This window comes from Ammospiza caudacuta, chromosome 3 (genome assembly GCF_027887145.1).
Source record: "Ammospiza caudacuta isolate bAmmCau1 chromosome 3, bAmmCau1.pri, whole genome shotgun sequence".
In the NCBI taxonomy this organism is placed as follows: Eukaryota; Metazoa; Chordata; class Aves; order Passeriformes; family Passerellidae; genus Ammospiza; species Ammospiza caudacuta.
In genome coordinates this window covers 66806257-66833175 of record NC_080595.1, presented here as the reverse complement: position 1 = coordinate 66833175, position 26919 = coordinate 66806257, and the positions used below count along the sequence as shown (strand labels likewise).

The 26919-nt window shown below is 39.2% G+C and overlaps 1 protein-coding gene across 4 annotated transcripts in view; it reads left to right on the top strand.

The window, feature by feature from the left end:
• Window positions 1-23314, top strand: part of PKIB (cAMP-dependent protein kinase inhibitor beta) — a 54219-nt gene extending 30905 nt beyond the window's left edge. For 3 of the 4 annotated variants that reach the window (XM_058802325.1, XM_058802324.1, XM_058802328.1), the window contains exons 2-3: window positions 18321-18495; window positions 22138-23314. In XM_058802325.1, coding sequence (XP_058658308.1) covers window positions 18348-18495; window positions 22138-22223 — 234 coding nt within the window. In that variant the 5' untranslated portion in view covers window positions 18321-18347 and the 3' untranslated portion in view covers window positions 22224-23314. Of the gene's footprint in view, window positions 1-2236; window positions 2278-18320; window positions 18496-22137 lie in introns of those variants that run through there. The other variant, XM_058802326.1, reaches the window with a different exon arrangement.
• Window positions 23315-26919: the final 3605 nt, after the last annotated feature.

Sequence of the window (26919 nt, the reverse complement as noted above, 5' to 3'; positions counted from 1 at the left end):
AAAAGGGCTAATGGTGCTGTTGCCATTGCATTACCCCAGCTGGGCTGTGTGTGAGCATCAGCATGGTATCAAGGACGTACCTTCTTTCTGCCTCTGTAGAACACGTAGTGTGACTCTGATAACATTTTCTGTCTCCCTGTATTCACATTACTCTCTCCAGATCCTGGTTCTTAATTATAAACCCATTCTTGCTTTGCCTTGCCAACTATTCTAAAATAAATGGAGCATATTTTGTAACTGGTGGCCAAAGAAAGGTACATCACTGAATTTTCTTCTGGATGGTGTTAATTGAGCAAAACTAATAAAATAGGCATAGCTGATATGCACAAGAAGTAAACTAATTTTACAGAGTGCTAAAAGCTTCAGGCAAGATTGTGGTTTTCCTGTACATTTATGCTCTCTTTAGTGTATTAGCTGCTGTGGCAGAAATGTTGAGGTGGAAGCTGAAAAGTAGCACAACTTATTTGGAAGTATTTTGAAATCCAGTAATATCTCTGGGGTGTACCCATATCTACTTCAAAATGCTGACCTTTGTTAATATTCTAATAACTTTCTGGAGCAGCATTTTTGTAACTAGCAGCTGTGAAACAGGCAGGAGTTCTCTGAGCCCTCCACAAAGTTTGTACAGTGTTGCATGAAGTGATTACATTATTTCTCAACATGAAAGTGCAGTGAAAAGAATGTTCATCCAAAAGAGAATCTGGAGAAGAAAAGGTTATACTTGCCAAGAGCTGAATTGTCAAATACATTGGTGTAGACTCTAGTGTGGTTTCATATTGTACCCAAATTAATACATAAGTTGTTTGAAGGCTAAATAAATAGCCATTTAAACAAATTGTTTCCTTTTTCAACCTTTTTTTCCTGTCTAGGTCAAATATTTCAAATAGAGATGATGTTGTAGAGAAAAGGAATCTGTATGTGGGCAAATTATTTTCTGTTTCTGCTACCTAATTTTGTGTCCACTGATATCCACTGAAATATCCATTTTTCACTTAGTAAATAAGTAATCAGCTGATATGAACAATTTGTGGTAAAATCCCTATCTCAGTTGCCCCAGTGCATATCTAGAGAAACATAACTCCTGTGAGATTGATTAGATTTACAGCAGGTGAGTTTTATTCAGCTTGGGTCTTCTGTGCTGGAAGAAACCTATTCCGTGGTAAATAAACCCCCTCAGCCCCCCCCATTTGTAGGTGACCCTTGAAAAATGTCAGATAGGAGCAACCTTGACTTAGTGCAGAACATTGAATCATTTCCTCAACCAAGAAGTTAATTTTTCTTGATTGTTTCTTTCCCTCTTTTTTTGCCCTGTTGACGTACATGGCTCACAAGATGTGTGTGGCTTCAAATTGCTGCAGCCTTTCTGATTTTTACAAGCAGAGAGGCTTTTCCAGTGGCAATTTACTTCTCTTGTAGTTATGTGATGGCAAGTTATTTTTGTGGAGACAGTGGAATGTGGAGCTGCTGGCACAGCTTGAGCAGTGGCTCTCTTCTGTAGCTCATGCTGGTCCCTCCTGAAGGCATGCTGTGGGGCTGAAGGCATACCTGAACCATGAACTTCAGGGTACTTAGCATTTTGGGGGGCAGAATTGTGCAGATCACCAAGAAGCCGTACTAAATGACCCCCACCCCCTTACAAGCTTCTTGATTCTTCATCCAGATCAACTGACAGCTAATACAAAATTAAGCAGTGTGGTTATTTCCAGCTAGCTTTCTTGTCTGCTGTGAAACTCTCCATGTTCAGAAGCTGAAATACAAACTCCTGTTTAGATATTTGCTGAAAATGTGTTGGCAAAGTAGTATTTATCTTAGAGCAGTGTGAGGGCAGTTTTTATGCCGCAGTGACGTGTTCTCTGTTTGGATAGCAGGATGCCACAGAACAGCCACGGCTTGTTGCTTACACGCTGTCCAGGCAGCAGTTGCCACCTTTGGGGAGAACGTAACAGTGCTGCTGGTGCAGAGGGATTTGCCTTCCATTATGAGAGGATGGAGAATTCCTTTAATGGCACTGTTGTTAAGGATTTACTTTTGTACCAGAAGCACCCTGAATGAAAAGGCTGAAGTCCAGAAGTCTACCTGTATGGCATGCTCTCTGTATGGGAATTTGTTATCTGTTCGTTTATTTCAAATGTATGCAAGTTTATCTTCCTTCTTGGCAACAGTTCAGCTTTCCCTTGGTGTTTTGCTGTAGTCAGCTGAGAAGACAGACATTGAGATCACTTTCCAGTTGTTTCTGGGTGTTTCTGGTATTCATCAGCCTCCTCTTTTTGCCGTCCTGTAAGTAGCTTTTTTCTTATGCTCTCATTTGCTGTATTGTATTCTGTACCTTTTTGAGCTGTTTTTAAAACATTTTGACAGGGTTTCATTAGCATCTGCCTTTTCTAAAGAACTTTAGTTAATGAGCTATGCATGTTTCTTTACTGCCTTGAACAGACTAAGCAAACAGAGAAGTTCCCCTTTATTTAAATGTTCGTAGCTTTGCCAGTGTTCTCCTTCTGCTGGGTTTTGCACACTGTGGGTGTCATATTTGTCTTCTTTAGGCTCCCGTTTGAAATGCTAGAGCTAGCTTGTTGTTTGGTATAATAAATGTGTTAGATTAAAAGCCAAAAAACATCCATATTATATGTTAAAATTATTTTCTTTGGCTGTGACTACCAGTGCTTTAGGGAGTTCCCTGCTGAGAAGTACAGAAATGAGTTCAGTTTCTCTGTGGGTACATCTTTTCCTCCTTCAGAGGGGAAGAGGGATTCATTGGGTGAAACCATTTATTTGGCCCTAAAATGCAGGCTGTCAGGTCAGCCCTGCAGAGACATCTGTATCAGAGCCAGGTTTCTGGAGCTCTTTGTGACCATGTGGAATCTGAGATGGAGTATTGGACACAAACAGCCCTGAACTGAGCAAGAATAGCTGGTTTTGCTTGTCCTTGGCCTTCACGCAGTCATCACAAATGTGAGGGACTGCAGTTGAGGGAGAAGTGCTGAAACTTCTCAGGTAGGAGCAAATCTTGCTCTTACTTTTTTCCCTCTGTCAGCAGACATGAGCAGGAATTTTGTGGAGGGGGTATCTGCAGGGATTTATTTTCTGACAGCGCTCTCCTAAACCTCCATTTCATTGAACAAAGCTGAAGTGGTTTGGTTGATGTTGTAAGGAACAGAATGTGATCCATGGTTTTAAAAAGAGACTAGCATACAGGGGCTTTTCAGTGAAAGGTTGTGCCTGTTCATCTGCAGTCAAGACAAGGCAGAACTATTTCTGCATTTTTTAAAAGAAAAACACAAGTTAGAAATAAACCTTTCAGCTGCTCATTTTAAAGTGATACATAACGATGCAGCAGAGAAGAGCAGAGAAAAATGTTACCATGCCTGTAATCTTTGCTAGCTCTTCAAGAACAAGAGGTCATCTGCAGAAAGAGTCCCTTGAAATCTCCCTATCTGCAGTTTTCCATCCAGATTCATGCAAGGCTCTAGAGAGGAGATGTAGGCTCTACTCATCTCCAATGCTGAGTGAAGTTTAGAAAAAGAGAATCCACCATCTCTAAGGGTATGCACTCAACGGGAGACCATGACAAGCATCTTCATATTTTTGACCTTTTTAATATATAGGTCTTAATACAGTAATAAATCCCTGTGGTGGTGTTCACAGGGCTCCTAGGATGAGGGAAGAGACGAGAATCTTGGCTCCATGTTTCAGAAGGCTGATTTATTACTTTATGATATATATATTATATTAAAACTATACTAAAAGAACAGAAGAAAGGATTTCATCAGAAGGCTTGAAAGGAAAGGAATGGAATGATAATAAAATATTATAACTGACCAGACAGTCTGAGACAGCTGGACTGTGATTGGCCATTAATTAGAAACAACCACATAAGACCAATCAAAGATGCACCTGTTGCATTCCACAGCAGCAAATTATTGTTTTTCTTTTCCTCTGAGGCTTCTCAGGAGAAAAATCTTGGCAAAGGATTTTTCATGAAATTATCATGGCTACAAATCCCAGTATATGAACCAAGGAGTAAATATTTTGGGTACTACAACATCAGCATAATCTGTCAATGATCTACACTTGTCAGTATCACTGCCAGGTTTTCTTTTGAAATGTTCAACCCATATTTCCACAAAAAAAAACCCCAAGAAACCCTCCTATGGAATTTCCATTAAGGAATGCACATTAAGGAATGTGTGTTTCTGGGAAAGACACATGTTTGCAGAGTATGTCCTCTAAAATGGTCTTGGTGTTGGTTTCAATCTATTTAGAAACAGATGTATCAGCTTGCAGAAAGATTCGCTCAGAGATAATGTCTGTTTTTTTGCCTTTTCTCTCTTTCTGTGCTTAATAGGATAAAATAGAAAAAAAAAAGACTTCTGAGGAATCTGCATGGAAAATAAAAAAATCAAAGAAGACATTAATTTACACTGTCGAGTGTCAGACTGTAATTTGATTATGCTGAAAATACTAGAAAAGGAAATGTTCAGAGCTCATAGGCATTTTAGGAGAGGTCATTAGCTTAGCAGATGGGGAAAAATTGTTTCTAAGCATTCTGCAGTTCCTGAATTCACACATTACACAGGTAGATACATGCTCTGACCAAATGTTGTGGAGGCTGCAAAACCTTAGGAGTTTGCCAGGGGGTTGTTATTTCCAGTTAAACATAAAATCTGAAGGCTACAGGATGTCAGTGCTGAGCAGTAATCTTTATACAAGGGGAAATGGGTCCTTTTGTGTTCCTCATCCCCCTGCAGCAGAGTGTCTTCAACAAGGGATTGAAATGGCAGGTGTGAGTAACTCCAAATGGCACGTGTGACTCCCCCTCTGCAGGTTGTGTTGCTCATTCTTGTGTCTTTCTGTGGGGAGATTCACCTCTGGTGCTGCCTGGGGAAGAGCCTTTGCAGGGATGGTGGAGAATTTTGCTGTGGTCCTTCTGTGGGGCAGGGTGGGAGAGGCTGGGTGAGGAGGGGGACACTGGCCCTTCCTTGCCATGCATGGAGAGAGCATGTCTGTGAGCATGTGGATTTGCTGCTGTAGCACAGAGAAAGAGGAGAGAAGGCATTTGCTGCCATGGCAGGGTAGGAAGACGGGAGGCAGGGCTGGTGCTGCCTCTTTCAGGGTAAGAGGAGGAGTTGAGGTGAAGGATATCCCATTGCCTGCATGACCTCTGTGGCTGTCAGGGTTTGACTGGTCTTGTCTCAGTGCTGGATGAGAGCACAAAGGAACAAACCTCCTCTGATAAAGCCAAGGTCTGGGATTTCCTTTTCTTCTAACCTTCTAGGAAATGTGCTGTATTACTGAGGCTGTGTATGGGCTCTTTCCAGAGCAAGTTATGTTTGTGGGCTTACAGGGATGAAACCACAAAGTGAAAATTTTCAGAAGGGTCAAAGAACCTGGTGACTTAAGTAGTGGCCATATCCATAGCAACTCAAGCTCACTATCCTCCCACCCTGTGCCAGTCCCTGAATACTGGCAAGTAACTCTTCAGGAGCAGTCAGAGATCTGTGTCTTTCCTAGACCTGGTGAAAAAGTTTTATTAAAATTGATTCAGGAATTACATGGTACCATCCCTACAGAGTGGAAAAGCAGATTAACCTTTTCCTCTGAGCTTTCAAGATGAAAATCCTATCCAATTCTGCTCCAAAGGGAAGCAATGTTTGCTTAGACAAACCTTGCTTGTTACTTCTGCTTCTCTTGTGAAAGAATGGCATTGCTCAAACATGTCAAAATCACCCACCTCTCACTCAGAATATAGCAGGCTGAATGTTAAATTAAAACTAAAAATATGAGGAGAAAGCAAGCTGATTGTTAAACTTTTAAATCCAAAGGATTCAGTATGTGGAACTTACACTCAATGTTGTTTGTATGACAAACAGGAACAAGACTTGATTGCTTGTTTATATTTTGGGTTTCATTCCTTCACTTTCCTTAAGCCCATGAGAGCCCATGGGTTAATGGCCTATGCAGATTAAGAAAGTTTAAAAAATGTTCTGTGGATCATGGTATCCAAGCTAAAATAGCTTAAGGGTCCAGCTGTACTTAGAATCATTCACATAGAATGGTTTGGGTTGGGAGGGATCTTCAGGGGTCATTTAGTCCAACCCCCCTGCCAACGGCAGGGACACCAGCAACAGGATCAGGTTGTTCAGAGCCCCATCCAACCTGTCATTGAAAGTTTTGAGTGATGGGGCATCCACCATCTCTCTGGGAAACCTGTGCCAGTGTTTTACCACCTCCTGTAAAAAAACCATTCTTATGTCTAATCTAAATCAATTTCCTTCCGTTTAAAACCATTTTCTCTTGTCCTGTTACAATAGGCCCTGCTAGAAGTTTTTATACTAGATCCCCTTTCAGTATTGAAAGTCTGAGTATTTCATTCAAATAATTTATGAAAAGCACACTTTAACCTTCTACTGTCATCTTTTAAATCATCCTATATGTACTGGTGATTTTCATAGCCTCCTTATCAATTGAAATATAAATACACCTTTTTTTGGTCCCTATTTAAAGCACTTAATCCAGGTGTTTCAATAGCTGGGCATGTTTATTGAAGGATCATTTATCAAAATGGAAAGGGTTCTTTGAAAGCCATCTGCCTTAATTAGAGATATTTTTAATTGAATTAATTTAAAATACATTAATTCAGCTGTGTGGAAATGACTTGCCTGCCACTCTCATACATGCCCTGGAAAGGTCTGTTTTGTGGTTCTTGTTCTTGAAAAACAGATAGGCTATAATAATTGGAGGTAGGGATTTGCTTTTATGGCTTAGATTTTTTGAGAGACAATAATTTTTCTCAATTGCCAAGTAAGCTTGCTGAGTCCATAAAATAATTTCCTTAGCATTTTAGTAGAATTTTGATTGAAATATGTCTTCTTTTTATGAAAAAGGGTCTATAACTGTGAAGACCTAAGATAGGAAGGCTGGTTTAGTGTCCCAGGCTAAGGTCATTAGAGTGTAATAGAGATGATTCATATGTTCATAAAATAGAAGTATATTGAAAGGCTAAATAAATTAAACCAAATTAATCCCATGTGTATTTTACTGACTTGTTTAGGCTTGTAGCTACTATGAATTTTACCTATTAGACGTATTCTCCTAAGAAAAAGGGACACTCTGAAACAGCATGAAAGTCAGGGAGGTTTATAAATTGCTGTGATCGATGATATCCTTTCAGCAGAGGAAACAGAATCATCTAAAAGTAGGAAGGGGGAAGCAAGTATAGCCCTGCAGATGAACCCTTCACCTGAAGCATAAAATTAATGCAAAATAAGTTTTAAGGGGAAAGTTCTTAATGTGCTTTATGGATAATCATGTAGCCTATTTCTTTCCTTCATTACTCCTCAAGAGATTGTGGAATTGTGGACTTTTGATTTATTTAATTTCTTTCATTGGTGATACTCAGTGGATCAGTACTTAGCTGGCTTATTTCCAGAAAATTTAAGAATAAGATGCTCTCAAATACTTATGCCCCTATATTCCTTATTCTGTGGAAAAAGCTTTTCCCTCAGTCTGAATCTTCTGGCAGAGGATTTAATCTGAGGGTTTTGTTATTCTGATCCTTTGAGCCTGTGGGTGTAAATACCCTGTGGTCTCTGCCCATGGTGCCGTCACAGATTTTTCTGGTGCACAGGTAACCAGAGATGGCATCATCAGGTGTCCTTTCCCCTGGAGATAACTCTAATCACCAAATCTGACTGGGACAAATCTGACTCAGTGATCTGCTCTTGAATGTCAAAGCGCTTGTTCCTAGTACTGTGTCCTGGCTGTATTATCAAATTTCAGTGGAAGCAACACAAGCCTTGCAATTAGGTGAAATATGTGGGGAACTGCAGGGTCAAATTGTAAACCTGTGCTATCAGGATATGTCTCAGTGAATTGTAATTGATTGAATTTATTTTTTTACTTGCAATTTAAAGTCTATTGTAAATATAATTGAGAAAGTCTTGTGAATCAAGGTCATTATCTAACTTAAATTATAAGCCTAAAAGAAGACGGATTTCTTAAATCTCAGTCTGTTTTCTTGGTGAGTCACCATGAGAGGGGGCAAATTTTCCTAGCTGTAATTTCATCAAAATCAGTAAATAGGACCACTGCAAAGATTGAACAGGTAAACTGTGACCTCAGTGAAATTGTATTAGAGCAAGCATGATGTATGCTGGAGAATGAAATTAAAATGAAGGATTATTCATTGAATATTGAAGAAATACTTTTTCTGAAGCAAAAAAAAATATGGTAAAGTATAATATAGTATAAATGGAACATACCGAGCAAGGAGCTGAGGGTCCTCATTTAAAATGCAATTGTTGAAGACAGTGCAGCAAAGTCATATAACTTCTCAAAATGTATCCATATGTCCTATTGATTTTTCATCTTTGTGAGTGTTAAAGCCGCTGACATGTCAAGGAGAGCAGTAGGAAACTTAAGTAACTCATTAAAGGTTGTTTCAGGGCACCAGGTTGACTTGCAGTTGGAGGTAAGCTCCATTTTCCTTGTATTAGACTTCACTTGCCAAATGGCTGTTTCCTGCCTGGGCTCACTTTAACAGTCACCAGATTAAATCTGAAAAACACAGTGTTCTCTTCTCTGTTGGTTCATCTTCCCCTGAGGACAAATTGAACCAGAATGATTTTGCAGAATTTTGCAGCACCTGTGGTGGTCTAAGAAAAAATTCTTAGGGAAAGAAATTATCTTTTATTAGTTAGAAAAATGTAATTGGAAAACCTTTGGGTAGACCAGTAGAGATAGCTTTTTAGAATTATCCTGCGATAGTTCACTTATATAAGCAAAATCAAAGACCTTTTACTGTCCTTGAACTGAGTTAATAAAATAATATTTTATTAACTATTTAAACATTTACTGAATTGAGCAAATAGTATTTTCTTTCCACCATCCTATTCAGTGAAGAATGCCAAATGAGGTTTTTTAGATTGGATTTCCAGGAGCATTCTTGGATGAGCCGGTAAAATAGTTCAGGAAGCTCAGATCATTTGAGGAGTATGAGACACAATTGAAGTGAGAAATAGATTAATAATTTGGGGGGAAATAGTTATGCAGAGCTTCATGGCAAAAGCAAAGAGCACTGAGACTCCAAGAACCGTGTTTGAGAGAAGTGTTGGGGTGATGTTTGCAAGATACCCGAGTGGCTCTCAGACTGATACTTGCTGAAAAGGGTGGTAGAGATGTTCCCATCAACAATAAGCACTACTGAAATAGCTGAAGTTGTCAACTGCTTTGCCTGTCAGGCAGAATAATAAAAAACTTGGAGTGTTAGATTTACAGACTTGCTTATGACAAAGACAAGCAGGCTTTCTTGCAGCTTTCCATGGTAAATAAAATGAAATTAGCCTTTATTAGTATGTTAGTACTTTTACTACTCAATAAAGAATAGATTTAAGCTTACATTGTTTTAAATGCTGTTTCCAGTCCTCTATGAGTAAGTAGCAATTTAATACTAAATTTCACTTCATTTTTGTTCGTTTGGTTTGTGTTGGTATTTTTGCTGTGTTTGGTGTTTTTTTGTTTGGTTGGGGTATTTTGTGGTTTTTTTTCTTTGTTTGGGGTTTTTTGTTTTTTGTTTTTGTTTGGTTTTTTGTTTTGTTTTTGTTTTTTTGGGTTTTTTTTTTTTTTTTGTTTTTTTTTTTTTTATTTTTTTTTATTAGAACAGACAGCTATGAGTCATTCTTGTTCTGGAAATTGTGATTCCGCCTTGTGTGTGCTTGCACTATGAAACCAGAATGCAGAAATTAAAAACTTAAATAGGAAGGTTTATGGTGTATGAATTTTGTTGGGCTTTAGCTTTTCCAAAGTGTTCATCAGACATAAACTGTAAGGCAAAGAGTATCCTCTCCTGTGCTCAGGTGAAGAAATGCTGGGGGGTGTGACTGCAAAACTGGCTAAACCCAAGTATTTCCACATCAGTCAAGTGAAACTGAGATAAGGAGGGAAGAAGTCCATGAAGAGGATGGGATGGTCTGGTCTGAGCCAGGCTAAAAAAATACAGCTTCTAGGTGTGAAGAATGAATAATCATACAAATTAAATAAAATTAATCTGGCTTTATATATAATTATAGAATGTTACTTGGCTGTGACAAAATAAAATATCAGGTTTTATTTGCATAGCTAAATCAATAAAGTACTTCTAAGAGCTTGTCCTTGCTTTTTAGTGGAAATGGTCTCAGTCCCATGCTTTGAAGGCTTAGGAGCTTAGCAAGGTGCCTGCAGCTATTCACACTGCAATTCCTGCTTGCTTCCAGTCTGTTACCACCCAACTGCTGGAAAGTGGAAAGAAGCACAAGTTTCTGTCCCTCACCAATTTCATAATGGAAAGGTAACCCTTTCAACAAACCCACTTCTTCTTCCTAGGGACACTCTGGAGGTCTTAATATGAAATAACAGGAGCTTTTCTCCTAGGAATGGTGCTGCCTGCAGGGCAAAGAGAATGCACATCTGTGCAGAAGCTCTTATTGGAGCTGCTTGTTCTTTTGAGGGTTCCAAACATTATCAGTCTGTAAAGGTTGTCACAAGTACTACATATTTGGTGGCCAAGGTGTTGTAGCATATGTCAAATTAACACAATAATTTATCCCCCTCAAAAAAACCCTGAGAAGAAAGATCCTTGGTGTAGTAAACATTTTTAAGTTAAAAAAACCAAACAAATCTGTTATACTTTTACCTAGCCTGTTTGCTGCTAAGTGTAGGGTCTCCATTGTGCCCATATCTCTGCTCATCCTGCACCAGAGCTGGTCTCCTGCAGTGTTCCTCAGAACTGAACAAGCCTCTTCCTCCCATCTTGCTTGCCTTCCAAAGAAACTCCTCACTACTAATTTTGTTCCTCTTCCTCAGTAAAGTTCCAGAGCTCTCCTTTCTTTCCATGTCCCTTTAGCTTCCTGTGTAATTTCTTTGTCTCACACAGACCCTCAGGTGATCTCTCTTCTCTACACAGAAGCACAGTTAAAGCTCCCTGTGGTTTTTACTTCTCTGTCGGTCTTGTGCTCCCAGCTTTCAACCCTTTGTGCCCACATGTTGCTACCAGGAAATTCTTCTTGCTCCACAACTCCTCTTCTGTAAGCGCTTCCACAAGGACTTCCCTTCCTGGGAACATGCTGTACGTACTGGTACACTTGGATTCACTCTGAGCCAGATGGAAACATCCCTCATTTATGTCAGTAAGATCTCAAGGAGACTTGGGCCTTCCCCAGTGAGAGACTTTGGGTACACAGCCATGTTGGTTTCGTGCATGGAATTGTTACGTTCCCATATATCTGCTAAATTCTAAATTCATCTTCTCACAAAAACATTTTACATGTCACCGGGCTGATTCCTTTACTGGAGTGCATTGTGTAAGTGTACTCCAGTATGCCTCAAGCTCTTTGCTTGCCTCAGTTTTCCCAGTGGTTTTGTCAGAATAGTTTTCTTCCACAGAGCTGGCAAGTAAAGAACCAAATCCCTTGCTGCTTCTAATGAAGAATACAGATTGACACACATATGCTGGTTTATGTAGAAGACTTGTCTGTGTTACAGAAGTGTTTGTGGGATGCGGGGGCAGCAGATATCAAAGCAGAGGGAAAAACTTATTTGATGCTTCCCTAAGGAATTCCCAGTCAAACGGCTGAAGAGAAAGGAGATTGGAGAGGTTGGGGTATACTCATTTCCTTGTGTGCCTTTGAAAGTACAAAAGATTATAAATAAAATTGAACTGCAATGTTGTAGTTGCAGGGACTCTGCATGGCAAGATTAGCTGTAAAAATTACTTCTAATTCTGAAATTACTCCTCATATATATTCCTGAAAGTGGGCAAAATTCTCTTAATTTCAGGCCTGATGCAAATTCTAAGAAAGGATTTATAGCAGGTTGGAATTGTGTGGCTGAACTCAGAAACTGCTGTGTGCATTTGCAACAGGAAATGAAAACTCTGTGGGGATGAATGGACGAAATATAAGAGGAAGAATTAGGTTGGTCAGTTGATTTGTTACCACTGAGCTTCATTTCTCATTCCATAGTAGGGGATGTGTTTGATTTCTTTCCAGCATGGCCGATGAGCTAGGATTGAACTGTGTTTCCCATGAAGTTGACTAACGTTTATGTCTGTCATTGCTCTTGGTCACTCACAGGCATTTGGAAAGTGACATGCTTGGTTCCCTGGTATCGACTGCCTTCAGCTAATGTCACTTTATTTATTACTCACTGCAGATAACTTCTGATTCAGTTGTCATGACCCCTTCTCCTCTCTCCCTTATTTCTTTCACAAAGAGAAAATTGTGCCATTATTTAGAAGTGCTGTTAGTTCTGTAGTGTGTTCTCCTGTGCATCAGAGCACTTTGCATACTCAGTGGTCAAATGCAGCTCACAGTCAAGCTTTCTCCTCTGTACATGTTTGTAGAAGGTGAACTGCACCATTGGTATCTGCACATTCTCCAGAAGCTTAAAAGCAGCAGGATCAATCTTATGTTGCCTTTTTTCCCTACTTGTTTTTCCCATGAGTATAATATTGGCTCTATGGAAGTGATCAGAAAATTCAACTGAAAGTTTCAAAGTTCCATTCTGAGGAAAAAAGAGTCCTACAGCTTTGGCTAAGTTTTTCAGATTCTGTGCCCTAAAATTATGGACTTCTGAACAAAAGGATCAAGATCTTGGGTATTCATTTGGTACTTCTGAGAGCAGGAAATGGAGGAATGGTGCGATCATGATATCCCAGTCTGACCATCTTGGTATTAAGAAGATCATGGAAGCTGTTTTTGCACACTATTGATAAGGATGTTGCTTCTGGTGCAAGAGTGTAGAGCAGGTCATGTACCCAGAGCAGAAGTAAATCATGAGACCTTTGTGTAAAATGTCTATACAGCCATGTACACTGCAAAGAACCAAGAGGGAAAACCCGTTATACAATGTACCAAACTTTGAAATATCATCCCAAAAATACCACATCCTATATGGGCCGTAACAGAAAGACTGAAACATATGTAGAAGGACATGCTTCTTCACTGTAGATTTACTGAGATGGGATATAAGCAGTTTCCCTGCATAGGGACAAAAAAAAAACAAAAACAAAAACAATTTTCTGAGAACATTTTTCTTAGAAAAGCCAACTCTGTACAGGAAACCCAAACCATCTTTTTACATGAAATAATAAAAAGTACTCTTGTTTCTAGTTTAGTGATACATTAAAAAACCTGAAAAGTAACAAAATACTTGTTTTTCCTTAGTGGATCACTTCTAATATTCATATAGTTAGCTATATTGCTTCTGCATACCCAGAAATGTGTGATTTCTTGTCCTAAGCCCTAAATAAAATGGAGACCCCTGTCTTTGGATATATATATGGTAAAGATGCATTGGTAAAGAACACTTGCTTATCTTTCTGTGTGCTTCCCAGCAGTGGGGTTGCCAGTGTGTAACAGATGTTCCTGATATGAAAAATCACATAAGAGAAATTTTTCTCACAAAATTTATGTGAGTGCCCAGGTTACTCTTAGTCATCATCGTAATCTCTATACTGTCTTCCTTAAAAGCATGGATGTTCCTAGGTGTTTTTTTTTTTCCTTTTCTGTGGTCCAGAAACGCCTCAGGATAAAGCATAATGATTACGTGAGCATGGATAATGCGAATGTTCCTATTTTGAGACCTTTGGTAAGAGGAGACAAAGACATGAGGATGCAGCTGCAGCAGAAGTGGATGTGAAAATGTGGCAACTGCAAGCAAGAAGATGTGGTTTCCATCTCAGTTGCACAGTTGGAAGCACTTCATTCAATATGTTTTCTGTTCTCCTTACTTAGAAAGTTTTGAACCTACAGGCTTTTGGGGTAGAGGTACACGGAGAAGACTCATTACAAGTAAATAAAGACAAACTAAACACCATTTGAAGGACGAAAGTTTTTTCTGAATATATTGAGATGCTGAAATGCATCTCACTGTGAGAGACCCACAAGACACAGAATCAGTCACTCTGGTTCTGAAAGTACTACTTGGCTATTGAATTTTTCATCTGTTTTATGAGAGGATTTCATGCTTTCCAGTTTTTTTCTGCTAAAGGGCATTCACAACAAACATTGTTCAGGAAATGTAGCTTTCTCTGATAGCACAGGCAGAGACTATTCATAAGTTTTTGACAAAAGTGCCTGAATAGCAAGGAGTAATGTGTTTGGTCTTTCAGGCTCCTGCATGGAGTGGAGTTGCCACAGTGCCAATGCTGGGAACCTTTTGATATTTATTGAGGAATAGTTTGTCCCTCCAAGCAGAACAAATCTGGTGTTTTGTCTGTGTTAGACAGTAGAAAGATCAGAAGCAAAATTAGGTTTCACAAACACTTAAGGTGGTGATTTATCTGTTTTCTAACAGATAAGAGTGAGGAACACTGACATTAAATGTGGACTGTGGCACCTGCTACAACTGAGCACCTTGAAGCATTCTTTCCCTTGATTCTCAACACAAACTGTTTCAGGAGAATTATTTGCTCTTTTCCTGTCATTTATTTAAAGAAATTGTCACCAGATTCTGAATCATTTCCCCCCAAAGGGCTGGCTATGCTGTCAGCAAAAGAAGACTCAAAGATTAACAAACTAGCTGTCTTTTAGAGAAAATGCCACTTGTAGTTTACTTGCCATTGTTTTGTCTGGGGACATTTACCTAAATATCTGATACATCATTAATTGAGTTTTGCTTTTGGCTGTAGTGAGTTTTCACAAGCAGAGCATTTCCTTCCCCCATGCACGCCTGAGTCATCTGTTGTGCATTCTGGGTGATCCTGCAGGCATTTCAGAGGCACATATGAGAGGATTAATACTCCCAAAACCTCCTTAACACTGTCTTGGCCCAACAATGACCTGCAAAGTTAGTCCTGGTGATGGAGTGCTATCTGGGATGCCAGCATAGCCTTCAGTCTCCACTGGTAGATGAGCCCTTCTGGGACATGCACCTGCCTTCCTGCTATTGACCCTCTGCAGACAGCCTCCATCCCTGCCCAGTTGCCTTATATTTATGGCAAAAAGGGAACCGGCGTAGTACAGAACTTTGTGATTTGGAAATCTGGCGCTGCTCTTTTGGAACTGTGCTCCATTAGTCTGGTGAGCAGTCACACAGGAGAAAAATGACAACAGTAATTTGGAAACTCAAAGAAGCAACTGCACACAGGCATTGGCAACATGGCAACATTATCTTTGTCTTGGATAAGGCTGGAGCAAAATGGGTTCAGTGAAGCAGAAGAAGATGTTGGCAGCAGGAGGAGGAGGAGTGGATTTGAGAAAAATAGTTGCTGTGCACACTGTAATTATTGTTTACTCTGTGAAGAGGCATGAATAATACTGTGCTTAACAGATGCAAGGAGATGCCAGAAAGGTAGATATTTTCCAATGAATGTGTTAAAAAATGTAAAGGTAGAAACATATGAAAAGCAGAGAAATTCTGTATCCTTATTTGGATGTAGGCCTTAGAAAATACTGATAAAAGAGAGCCTCAGAAATGAAATTGAAGAAATCCCTTAGAACATTAATGAACAAAATGGCATTTCTCTCAAGTATAGCTGCAAACTACTTTGAATAATGTCTGTCATATGTTGGGAATTGAGCTTAAGTTTTTGGTTATATGGACCTATAAATGGACTTAGATTTTGCAATGTCAGTTCTAAGCCTATTGGGGTAGTCCCTCGTCTTTCAAATATACTTCGAGAACATGCTGTGCTAGTGCAGTGTTGATAGAAAAAAACAAAGGTAAAAACCCTTAATAGTAAATATTATGTATATAAAGGATGTATTTTTAGATAACCAAATTTTAATTATGGCCACCAGATGGATGGATAATGGATAATGATCATTATCAGCTGATTTTCCGTCTGACAGATGTTCTAGATTTGTCTAGATTTGCATACTTTTTTAATCAAGTGCATAAATCAAAATTCACTTATGCGGAGGCACGTCAGACTGTGTCCTTCATCATTTTCCTGGGTTGTCTAGTATTATGTAGTGAAGGGAGATTACATCAGAGGGGAAGGAGATGTGCTGGAGAGGAAAGGGACAGCTTTGAAACAAGTGCAGAAGTGCAAACTGCACTGCAGAAGAGAGTAGCTTCATATGGCATGAGTTGTAGACAAGATTTTCTCCATTTAAAAAGTAATAAAAAGTTTTTAGGGGCCAAAACATCCATGCAAGAGTGAAAAGTGGGGAGATGAAAAGTCCCAAAGCAGGCTTGAGAAAGTGTGTTTTAATGTTAATGTCATTCTGTAGATCTTACTGAACAACAGCCTACTCACAACAGTACTTTTGGCTCCACCATATTAATGAAATGAAATTCATTATGAAATGAAATGGACAGGAAATGCAAGCATGCTGGTATTTTGGCATTGAGAGTAATTTTGACAATTTTGCTAAACAAAAGGAGACCCCAAACATTTTCTGTGTAATTTACAGTCTCTTTACTTTCTGTGGTGAGCGTATGAGGAAAAGGATTTAGGACACCTAGAGTTTAATAAATATGAACACCCCCAAAAGCCATGAGGCTGTGTATATAATAATGGATTCATACTCCTTCTTTTCATATTTTGTGGCCAGTGCTGATCTCACACTCTGATAGTATAATGCTAAATCTAACTGAGAAAGTCAAAGCATGTTTGACCGTTGCACTGGATCATCTTAAAGATCTCTTCCAACTTTGATGACTCCATGATTTTCACTTGTTTTCTGAAAAAAGTCATTCTTGATGCCCATGTATAGTTTCTACATTTTACCACTGATGGAAAAGTTTCATTTGGATTTGACCTGTTTTCCTGCAGAGCAGGAACCTTCTGCTAAATTTCTAGGTGAGACCTTTCCCTTACTGCCCTTGGTTAAGCAGTTTATTTGCATGTTCAGGTCGCCTCTCAGACTTAGCGGTCCTACTTGTGCCTTTGTTTCTTGTCAAGAAGGATTCATTTCTTCTATTACAAGGTACTTAGAGATGCAAAGAAAATTAAGAACATTTCTTCTTGATTTTGGATTGATGAAAGACACTTTGATGGAGAAAAGAAAATATTTGTGGTAGAAATGGCAGGTTAGTATCAGTAATCTAAGTTCTGCCTTTCCTTCCTGCACATCAGAGCAAGTAATGTTTGATATCTATTTGTATAATTTTTTCTATCCGTGAAAGGAAAGCAATGATATTTTCCAAGCATGGCAGAAATTTAAAAGGGGACTGTGATGCTCTGCATCTTATATGATCAACACTAACATGATTGATGCTTTCCATATCCAGTTCTTAGTCTAAATACAGCCAGTTGTCAACCAAAAGCTGACAGCCTTCAGTCAGATTGGTCTCCAGTACCATCTGTATCCCTTCCCACACAAAATGTTGACCATATTTATACAGAGACAACATTCCTGCTCCCACATGGCAAACAAAACTCCATTCATATGGAGCAAGTAACTATTGTTTTGAATTGAGTAATGGATACCTAATTATTATAAATTGGTCTGTTAATTATCACATTATTGTGTAAATTGATTGTATTATAGCCTTTTGGGACTGCTAAGGGCAGTTTTCACACTCTATGTGCCACTTGCAGCCAAGTATCCTTCTGGTCTAGGTGTTCACACTTCATCTGCTGATAGTGACCATGCAAACATCTCTGAACCTGATCGAAAGCCCATTGTAGTCCTCAGTTTTCCCATTCTGCTCAATGGGCTTTGAGACAGGGATCGCAGGAGCTGAATACAGTTGGTTTCATTATTTCCAGTATTCAGTTATTTATTAGATAGAAGTCACATGCTCAAGTGAAGGTTAAACCAGGCTAACAAGCAGCAGAGGAAAACAAGTGGTTTGATCTGTGAAGGATAAAGAAATTCTACAAAGAGTTTTATTTTGTGCTTTGAGAGGTCATTTTATGTAGTTTGCTTCTTTGTGAAATAAGTTTGTTCTAACAAGATTCTAAATAAGAATCTCAACAAGATTCATAATAAGGAAAACATGCTTTACTTCACACAGACTGTACGACAACAGAGTTTTAGTTTCTTCCAAGTGGTTGTATGGCAAAACGCTTTAAAAAAAGGGAATAGGTCGTTGTAAAAGGACGTAGAGATGGCTGGCAGAAAGGGCTGTTGCTGACCCTATTCACTGGTTTCTTGTCATGCAGAGTTGTTCATTGTGCTAGTCTGATGTGCCAATGGCACGGGTAAGGACGTGCACAGACATTCTTCTAGCCTCTTCAGGGGAAGAAATGAAGTTTAAACACTCAGTATTGAAATGTATCATTTTTAATAACAAAAGAACCGTTGGGCAAAGCCTCTGGCTATTGGACCATTGAGCAGGTGCTTAGAATCTATCAGGCTACAGCTGTTTTCTTCTTCTGTTTGTTCTGTATGCAGATGTTGCTATGAGGAAAGGAGTCAGCAATGACTGATGTAGAGCCTGTGGTCACAGATTTTGCCTCATCAGGACGGTCAGGCCGCCGAAACGCCTTACCAGATATCCTGGGCTCTCCTGCTGGTGCTGGGACTTCAGACCTGCCACACAAACTGGCTGAGCTCTCTGTTTCAGAAGGTAATGGCTGGGCATTCAGAAAAGGACATTTATATGAAGTCGTCCTTCTTTTTTTTTTTTTAAAGACTTCCACCACCGTGCAGTTTTGAAACCAATACTACTATTCCTTTCATCATTTAGAATTAAATTCAACCTTCCAAAGCAGTTATCACTTGTGCCTCCAAATGAGACGAGTTAATATTAACCCATATCCACCCACAGATCCAGTGTTAGCAGCTTAGGGAAACAGCTCAATGCTGGGAACTGAATTCCAGTTCCCTTAAGGGTGAGAAAACACAGTTGTATGTCCGGGCAACTTGGAAAACACATCAGCTATAAGTTCCAGTGTCCTACTGCACTGAGATACTGCATAAGACAGCAGAGCTGTGCTGTTGGTACAATGACAGCTCTCAGAATATACAGGCATATACATTAAGAGCAGTGTTTAGAGTATTTTACTCCTGCTTAGTAGTCTTTCAACTTTGCTGAGACCAGTGCCCTGTTTTGCCACGTCCTCTAATTTAATAAGGTGCTCTGTTGATATAGCACAGGTGTAATCAACACCAGCTTTGTGAGTTCTTTTCACTTTCAGAGTTACTTCAGATGAATTTTCAGAAAAAATCTGATTTCTAATACCTAAGAAACAAAAAATATGAACTGGGCCTGAGCATGGTCTGTCCCTACTTTTTTTAATCTGAATCAGATGAATTTTCAGAAAAACTTTTCTTCTCATGCCCTTCATGGTTGCTGTTGTGGTGTCACCACAACAGATGGTCCCACATCCAGGAGCAGTGATGGTGTGAGTGCAGCAAAGGAGAAAGCAAGCCTGTGCTAAGGTGTGAACAGTTCATGAATCTCAGAACTGAAGTAGATCATTAAAGGGATTCCTGGTCTCCAGGGTTGTATATCCTCCTTTTACACTGCCCGGAGAAATTACAGGATGCTAGGTGAACAGCCTCCTAAAGCACAGTAAAGGCCAGGGAGAAGGATTTATTTGATCTCAAATTGTTATTTTGGTGATTTAATTCATAGTCAGGTGTTTGGGGTTCTGTAATCTAAACCCCACATGGGCCTATCTACTGAGCATGGAGAAAGAACATTTCTTGTTGGAATGAGAAGGGTGGAATGACCACATCCTGACTTGAACCCGAAGAAGTGAGGAAAATAAGAATCTAAATGGATTCTGGAAGAAGGTACTATTTTGTATTGAAGAGACATTTTTTCCTATGAACATGAAAATCATGTCCCTACAAAACAAACACAAGGAAAGAGTGCAAGTCTTTCAATAAGAAAACTTATTGCATGGCATAAGATAAGTGTCTAGCCCTCCAGATGACACAATAGTCCTCCTCTCCTGGTCTCCATCCAGTTCATTAAGAAGAAGAAATGAAATGTAGCTATGTTAGGTTTAGCAAAATGTACTGATGCTTTCTTAGAAATACAGGACCAGCACTGCCAGGATTTGAAGAACAATTAAGAACCTCGAATTGTCCTTGGCTTTTGTCATTGATGTATAACTGTGCCAGAGAACGTTGGAATGCAGCACATTCTGTTATCAGCAGTTTACAGTAGTGATAATAAGTGAGTACAAAATGCAGCACCAAGACAACTTGGGTGCTTTCTGGGGATGGGAAATCCACAAGTATCAGATGGGAATTTCAGCTTCATTGTGTTGTAAGCTAAAGTTTTGATCAGGCAGCAAGCAAAGGAAAATTCATCAAAATGGAGAGACAGTTTTGAAGTTCAAATGTGGTGGCAGGGAAACAGTTTGTGAAACATTTGGGACTCTAACAGGCATTTCTTTTGCCTATTTCTGACTAACAATAAGTAGTTTAAAAAGGAAAGTCATTCGTAGCTCTGAACAAAGATTTCAGATAAATGAGAGAAGTGGAGAAGATGGAACATGTGGCTATATAAAGTATGCCCTATTTTGTTGCTACTCTCAAATTCAGATTAAGTGAAGATTACGGGAAATGGTGAGGAGGACTCTCTCCATCTTGTTTCAAATTTAGCTACTGTTCATTGGATCATACATTTCCTCTTTCTAAAACACTGTTAGCTACTATGAAAAGTCAGGAACAGGATGTGCTAATACTTGCTGGTTTAGAAGAGAAAAGAGACTTTGCTCTATTTTTTTTTTTGAATACACAAGGACCATACCTGTATGATGTAAATATCCATGTGCTCTGTAAGCCACACAGAGTTGACATTCTTGTGAGATGAATAGAAGATATCCTGGCACCAGCTATTTATATTGGAGCCTAACTCTGAAATGCAGACCATCTGTATCATATCTGATCCTCCTCTGGTGGTGTGTAAGTTTTGGAGTGCTGAGACTTTCCACAGGTGGTCTGGAACCTCGTTGAATAGTTGATAGGTGTCACTGGTGATCCAAAGGCTGCAAGAAGTTTGAGAGCAAGAAGCTATACTGGTCTCCCACATTTGGTAACCTGTGTTAGGGCACCATTCTGCCAATAACACTCAGCAGCTTAACTAGCACCTATTGTACTCCTAAGTGCCACTAAGTATGAGATTAGATTTCCTCTAACAAACTGTTTTCCTCTGCCCTGTCTGAAAGGCTCCACTTATATTCAATGTCCAGCCTGCACAGAAAAAGCCAATAGAGGATATTGCTCTGTCTCCCTTTCCACAACAGTGGTGTGCTACATAAGACTGGAGGGTGTCAAGTAACTCGGTTCTTTATTGCTATAGAACTCCAAAGCCTCTGAATCTCTGAGCAGACTTAAAACATCAAGTAGTTTCTGCCAAGGGCTTTAGCTGATTAATTGTGTACAGCATTATGTATTTGCTGTGATATGTAGAGACCAAGATATATAACTTTTTTGGGTGTTTTTGATATTTTATAGCAAGTGTGAAAATGTACCCCTTAGATTCTGACTGTGGAGGAGATGGAGGAGTATAAAGTGGAGGACTGTACAACCAGATGTGCTGAGCAGGCCTCTCCTTGTCCCCAAAAGCTATGGACTGCCATAGGTTTGGGTATGCTATTGCCACTGGTGCTACCATGTGGGGCTTGAAGGTAATGTGAAAATTATTATTATGGTTTGCAAGGAAACCAAGGCAAGAGGAGTTTCTGCTTCTCAGTGAGTAAACTTGATCAAAAGAAACAGCATGGAACAGTACATATAATGACCAGAAACACTGGGAAGCTTTTATTTATAGCAGTCATGCGAGCATTCTACTCTAATCTGTGGAAAAGTGAACTTCCAACTCAGAGTAACAAAAACTCTTGTGAAGACAGGGTAAATTCACATGGGTATTTCTTGTCAAAGAAGGTCAGACAGAACACTGGCATGTCCATAAACTGAAATGTTATCTACCTGAGACCACACAGTGCTCAAAGGAATGTGACATTTTAATTTGATTTTGGAAATTACCCAAAAAAAAAAAACAATAATACAAAGTCATTTCCAATCTATTTTTTACAGACAAATGCAGATTGGTCACCCTGTACAAGAAGTGGGAAAATCAACATCAACAGATGCCTCTCAATCTCTTGAGTTAATCTCTCTTTCTAAAGCACCCATGACTGGTAGTAAAGAGCCGGTCCAAACAGAGATGATCAGTGAATCCAAATAAAACCACGTTAAAAAAGCTGTGAGAATGTGTGTGGTATAAATGTTTAACTCTGTCTCTGTTTAGATGCAGGAGCAGAGGGTGGAGAAGAGTCATCATCCAAAGCCTTGCTGGAAAGTCAAGAGGCGGAAGGAAAACACAATGATTCCTAACACCTAAGGACTCCTGGGTTAATGAATCCCATCAACAGACTTCCCAGTTTCCCTGTGTCACCCCTTCTGAAGTGTGGTAGCAACTTTAGCAGCACAGACGTGACTTGGCAACACACTTGTACCTAGATGATTATGTGGATGGCATACAGTTCTTTCCACTGTCATCCTTCTAAAGCAATGTTCTACATATCCAAATAGGAAGACAATTAAAGAATGTATCTCTTGTTTTCAGTTTTCTCTCTAGTTTTGGTTATAGTATTCATCCTAACTAATCTTCTTTGACAGTTCCAATTAATATACCTACCAGGAACTAATCATTGTTTCAAAATAAAAATTCTGTTTCTTAATTTCCCAAACCAGCTCCTTTCTCTCTGGCACAGAGATGTGTTCACTTCCCACAAAGTGATATTAAGTGTATATTAGATTACAGACATTATCTGTAATTTATCTCCTGAGATTTTTGTTCTCATTAGACATATGTAGATGGGTGTGAGAAAAAAAATTAATTACATAAAATAAAATTTTCTCCTACTCCTGTCACCAGAAGGCTTTATAAACTACATAAACATCAGTGTTTGTTTTCAGACTCTCCTTACCTCTGTTTGATTATGGCAGATCATCTCAGTTCTCCCACTCTTAGCAGTCTTGCCACTTCGGCCATTTGTTTTCATGCTGAATATTGTAGCTTTCATGTGTACCTAAAGTAAAGTAGGTATGTTTGTATATGATGAAAATTGTTTAATCGCACTGTGGAAATTAAATACCTATAATCTTTTCTGTCTTCAGTTTATTTCTTAATGTTTCTCCTGTAGGACAATATTTAAAACCCAATAATGCATATTTCTTTTATTTCATCTGTGTTTTGCTTTCTTGTCTGCTGACAGTGAAAAATGTTTCAATCATTGTGACTTTTACAAAAATTTTAGGCAAAGTTTTTTCTCTACTGAAAGGACTTGTTTTGTTTTGGCAGTCATGCTCTTGAAAACACTTGGCATTCATTCCTTTGTTGTAGAAGACTTAAGATTCGGGTACAAACACGAACCTCCACGATTCCTTGAGCAGCAGCCACTTACGTACAGCATGAAAATAGCAGAAGCATCTCTGATGGGTACATCCCACATGTGATTGGTATTCCATCTATGAAATATTTGTGTAATCTAAACCTGGCTGAGAGCTTGTAAGGCACAACTTTCATTCCTACTGTGCATTTACTCGTACCCTGGCTTTTGGGGACCATTCAATAAAGGATGCAGTTTAATTCAACTGAACTGACAATTAGTTCCCTCCTCTTAAACCTGTTTACATTTAACAAGTGCAACATCCCAGCTTTTTTTTCCAATTTTGAAAGGTAAAATAATCTATTCCACTGGATCAAAACAGGTGGCTTAAGAAAGTCTGAGAGAGTGACCTAGCTGACACTAGAGGACCAGAGCTGAAAACCACAGTGGAGAGGGACTAGGAGGTACCTGTATTTGTGGTACACACTCTTCTTCTGGGTTGTAGTCCCATTCTCCTGTACCAGCCTCCTTTACAGCATCACAGTACGTAAAAATGGTAAATTAGAGGAAGCTATGGTGATCCCATCAAAATCAAGATTATGAGTATTACTGAAACATAAGTTCTTATATACTTTGCTCTTTGGGTCATGGCCTATATCAAATTCTGCACTTCTTTCACACTTGCAGCACTGGATATATTTAATTTCCTCTCTGATACAATACAGACATTGAAATTTGGGTTACAGGAATAGATACTTTAGGTACTTTGTTAATCTAAGCTAGTTTGAAATTTTTTGCTATAAAAATACCAATTATGAACCAGCTGAATTTAGCAAATTATTCATGTGCTAAATTCTATGTAAAAAATCCCCAATCTATAACTACATACATAAAAGGCATTAACTGCTCACAAATATATGTTGTCATCTTATTGCAGGGGTTCCATCGTGTTGTCTCCTTATCACAAAAGTTTCATATCTTCTTGGTATTTCTCATGGACAACTCCTCAGAGCACTGACTCTTTCTTCTTCACCAACCCACTCTTTTATAGCACTCTTCTTCTCATTGGTTACAGCTGTGGCCTGTTAAAGTCAGGCCTGTTCCTAATCTTTGATAATTGGCCCAGCTGCAACTCCTTAGGGGTAAGATTACTTTCTACACTATCTTTATTTTCTTATATTCTATCCCCCTACAGATGTATAATTTGTAACTTGTCCAAAATGCTTGACACCCTGGGGAATTTATTGTAAGCACTCAGGTGTTTACTTTGTACTTGAGCTAAATGAACCTGCCTTTGAAAATATGTTGCATATAAAAAAGAATTTTAACAGCAAATTTGAAAAAAATGCAGTAGTAAAAACTAAAATTTAAAACGGAATTTAATTAAAAGCAGGATGAACATTTTTAAAAGATCTGTAATATGTTATATGTGTATTATCTAACTGCAAATTAACCAAGTTACAAATACAGAAATGCTTCTTTGCCATGTGCATGTACAGTTTGTGTCTAAACAAGTATTAATCTAGACTGCATGAGAGATCTCTTTTCGAGTTAGTTGTTGCAATAAGAATATTAAGTAATGCCTGAATTGTACCAAATTTCTCTAGTTATGAGCCAAGTGCACATTTCTGACCAGTATAAACTGCCTCACAAACTGACTGATGTGGGAGACATTGTACTGTATGAGCTTTGGTCTTTGGAGCAGAGTTTATTAGTTGTGCATGATTCTTGCCTCAGGCAGAAGGGAGCTCACCCCTTTAGGGTGTCTGAGGGGCTTTGTGCCATGCTGTCCAGTACTCTGGGGCTTGGGCAGAGTTCCCATCTAAAGCAAAGCTGAAGTTGGGGGAAACTTTGGTTCATTTTCTTGTTAGTGTGCTGAAGACAGATAATAGTCCTACTAAACTTTGGCTGAGTCTGTAAAGAGCAAATGAAGTGCTTCTGAATATGTTTATCACTGAGCCAGTTTATCCAGTTTCAACCATTATGCTGGCCGTACCAACCTCCCTTAGTTCAACTAATGGGTAATTGAGAACACTGCATTCTCTTGGTTCACATGGCCACAGTGTTATAGCCCTGAATCAACCTGAGTATTTTAAAACATGCTTAACTTTAAATGCAGACAGGTCTCACAGCAGTCAATAGAACTACTTAGGTGCCTAAAATAAGGTACATACTTAATTACCTTGATAAATGACAGCAGCAAACTTCTATTAAGGCTAATCTGGTATTATAATGCATTAATCCCAATTTCCATTCCAGCAAGTTTGGTACAGGTAATAGCATCTTTTTCATTATCTTACAGCGCTATCCTGGGCTTTCACAAAGCAAAGAATTTCATTTTAGTACCAAGCAAAAAAGGTAACTTTGTTGTGTCCATATTTTAGAACATAATTGAGCAATTATCCATTCTTATCCACTTAGCATGCTAAAAAAAAGGCAGGAAGTACCCTTGTAATTTTATTGTGCATATATAAAACAATTTAGGTATTTTGAATATATAGAAAAATTACCTTGATGTTTTCCAGATATCATTAAGAAAATATAACTGCACTTGGTTACTTAAAAATTACAAGAGAGCAGTGGCTATAAGAAGCTTAAACTATCCTTTACCACTACTATCATTTTACCTGCCACCATTAGTAGGCTAAATAGCCTTTATGTATCATGCACATAAAGATGAATACTTCAAGATTTAGCAAATTAATATTAGTTCATACTCCTCTCTTCTGTCTGCTAGTGCTCTGTGTGTGCTAAAGTCCATGGAACAGAATTGAACAAAGACTTGTCCATGGATTTCTCCATGTGTGTTCAGTGAGCATAAGCCCCAGAGAGTGGCGAGTGTGGGTTTCCCCTGGTCCAGACAGCACAGACCAGTAGGGCTGAGCCCACCGGGACCCCAGGGCACTTGCTCTGAAGTAGAAATAGCAAAGGCTTAAACTGTCCTGCCATCTAGTGGGATCCCGTGCCCTCCGGTAGGCTGTGCAAGGCAGTGAGAGGAGACACGTTTGAGAGACCTCAAACCCGGCTGCCAGCTGGGCTGGTGAGAGGCAGAATGTCTCTAGCATGTCCAACATGTTCTTTTCAGGAGTTTTGCTGTGGGCCCAGAACCTTGGTGCCTCTGTATACAGAAATCCATGTGATTGCAATCAGGAGGCATCTTGTGTTTCAACCCATAAACTCATACTGTAAAACAGGTGTCTGAGTCTGGCTTGCAGCCTACCTTGCTTTAGATGCCCTCTCTGCAATTTGGGCTTAGGTGCAAATCCCACCACAGATGACTGTTTTCACCATTTTTAGGGGTAATTGTGTTTCATCTTCTCAACCTGCAGCTTTTTTTACTTTCGCTAGTAAGTAGCAATGATTACTGAGAGCTCTTCCTTTACTGTCTTGGTTTATTTCCATCTTCAGCCCACTGGGACCATCCCAATGGATTGTAAGCAACAGGAAGGCCACCACTTCACCTTGGCATGTGCCACATCCTGATCCCAGATCTCTGGATTTTGGTGCAAGAGTTACATTTGATAAATAGTGTTGTGGGGTTTCATGGTTGTTGTTTGTGTGGTTTGTGTGTGTGTGTGTGTGTGTGTGTGTGTGTGTGTTTATTTCTTTTTGTTTGTTTGTTAGAGGGGCAGGGGTGGTTACCTGTGTGCTGTGGGTTTTTCTGTATTAAATATATTTATAATAATTGCTTGCAATGT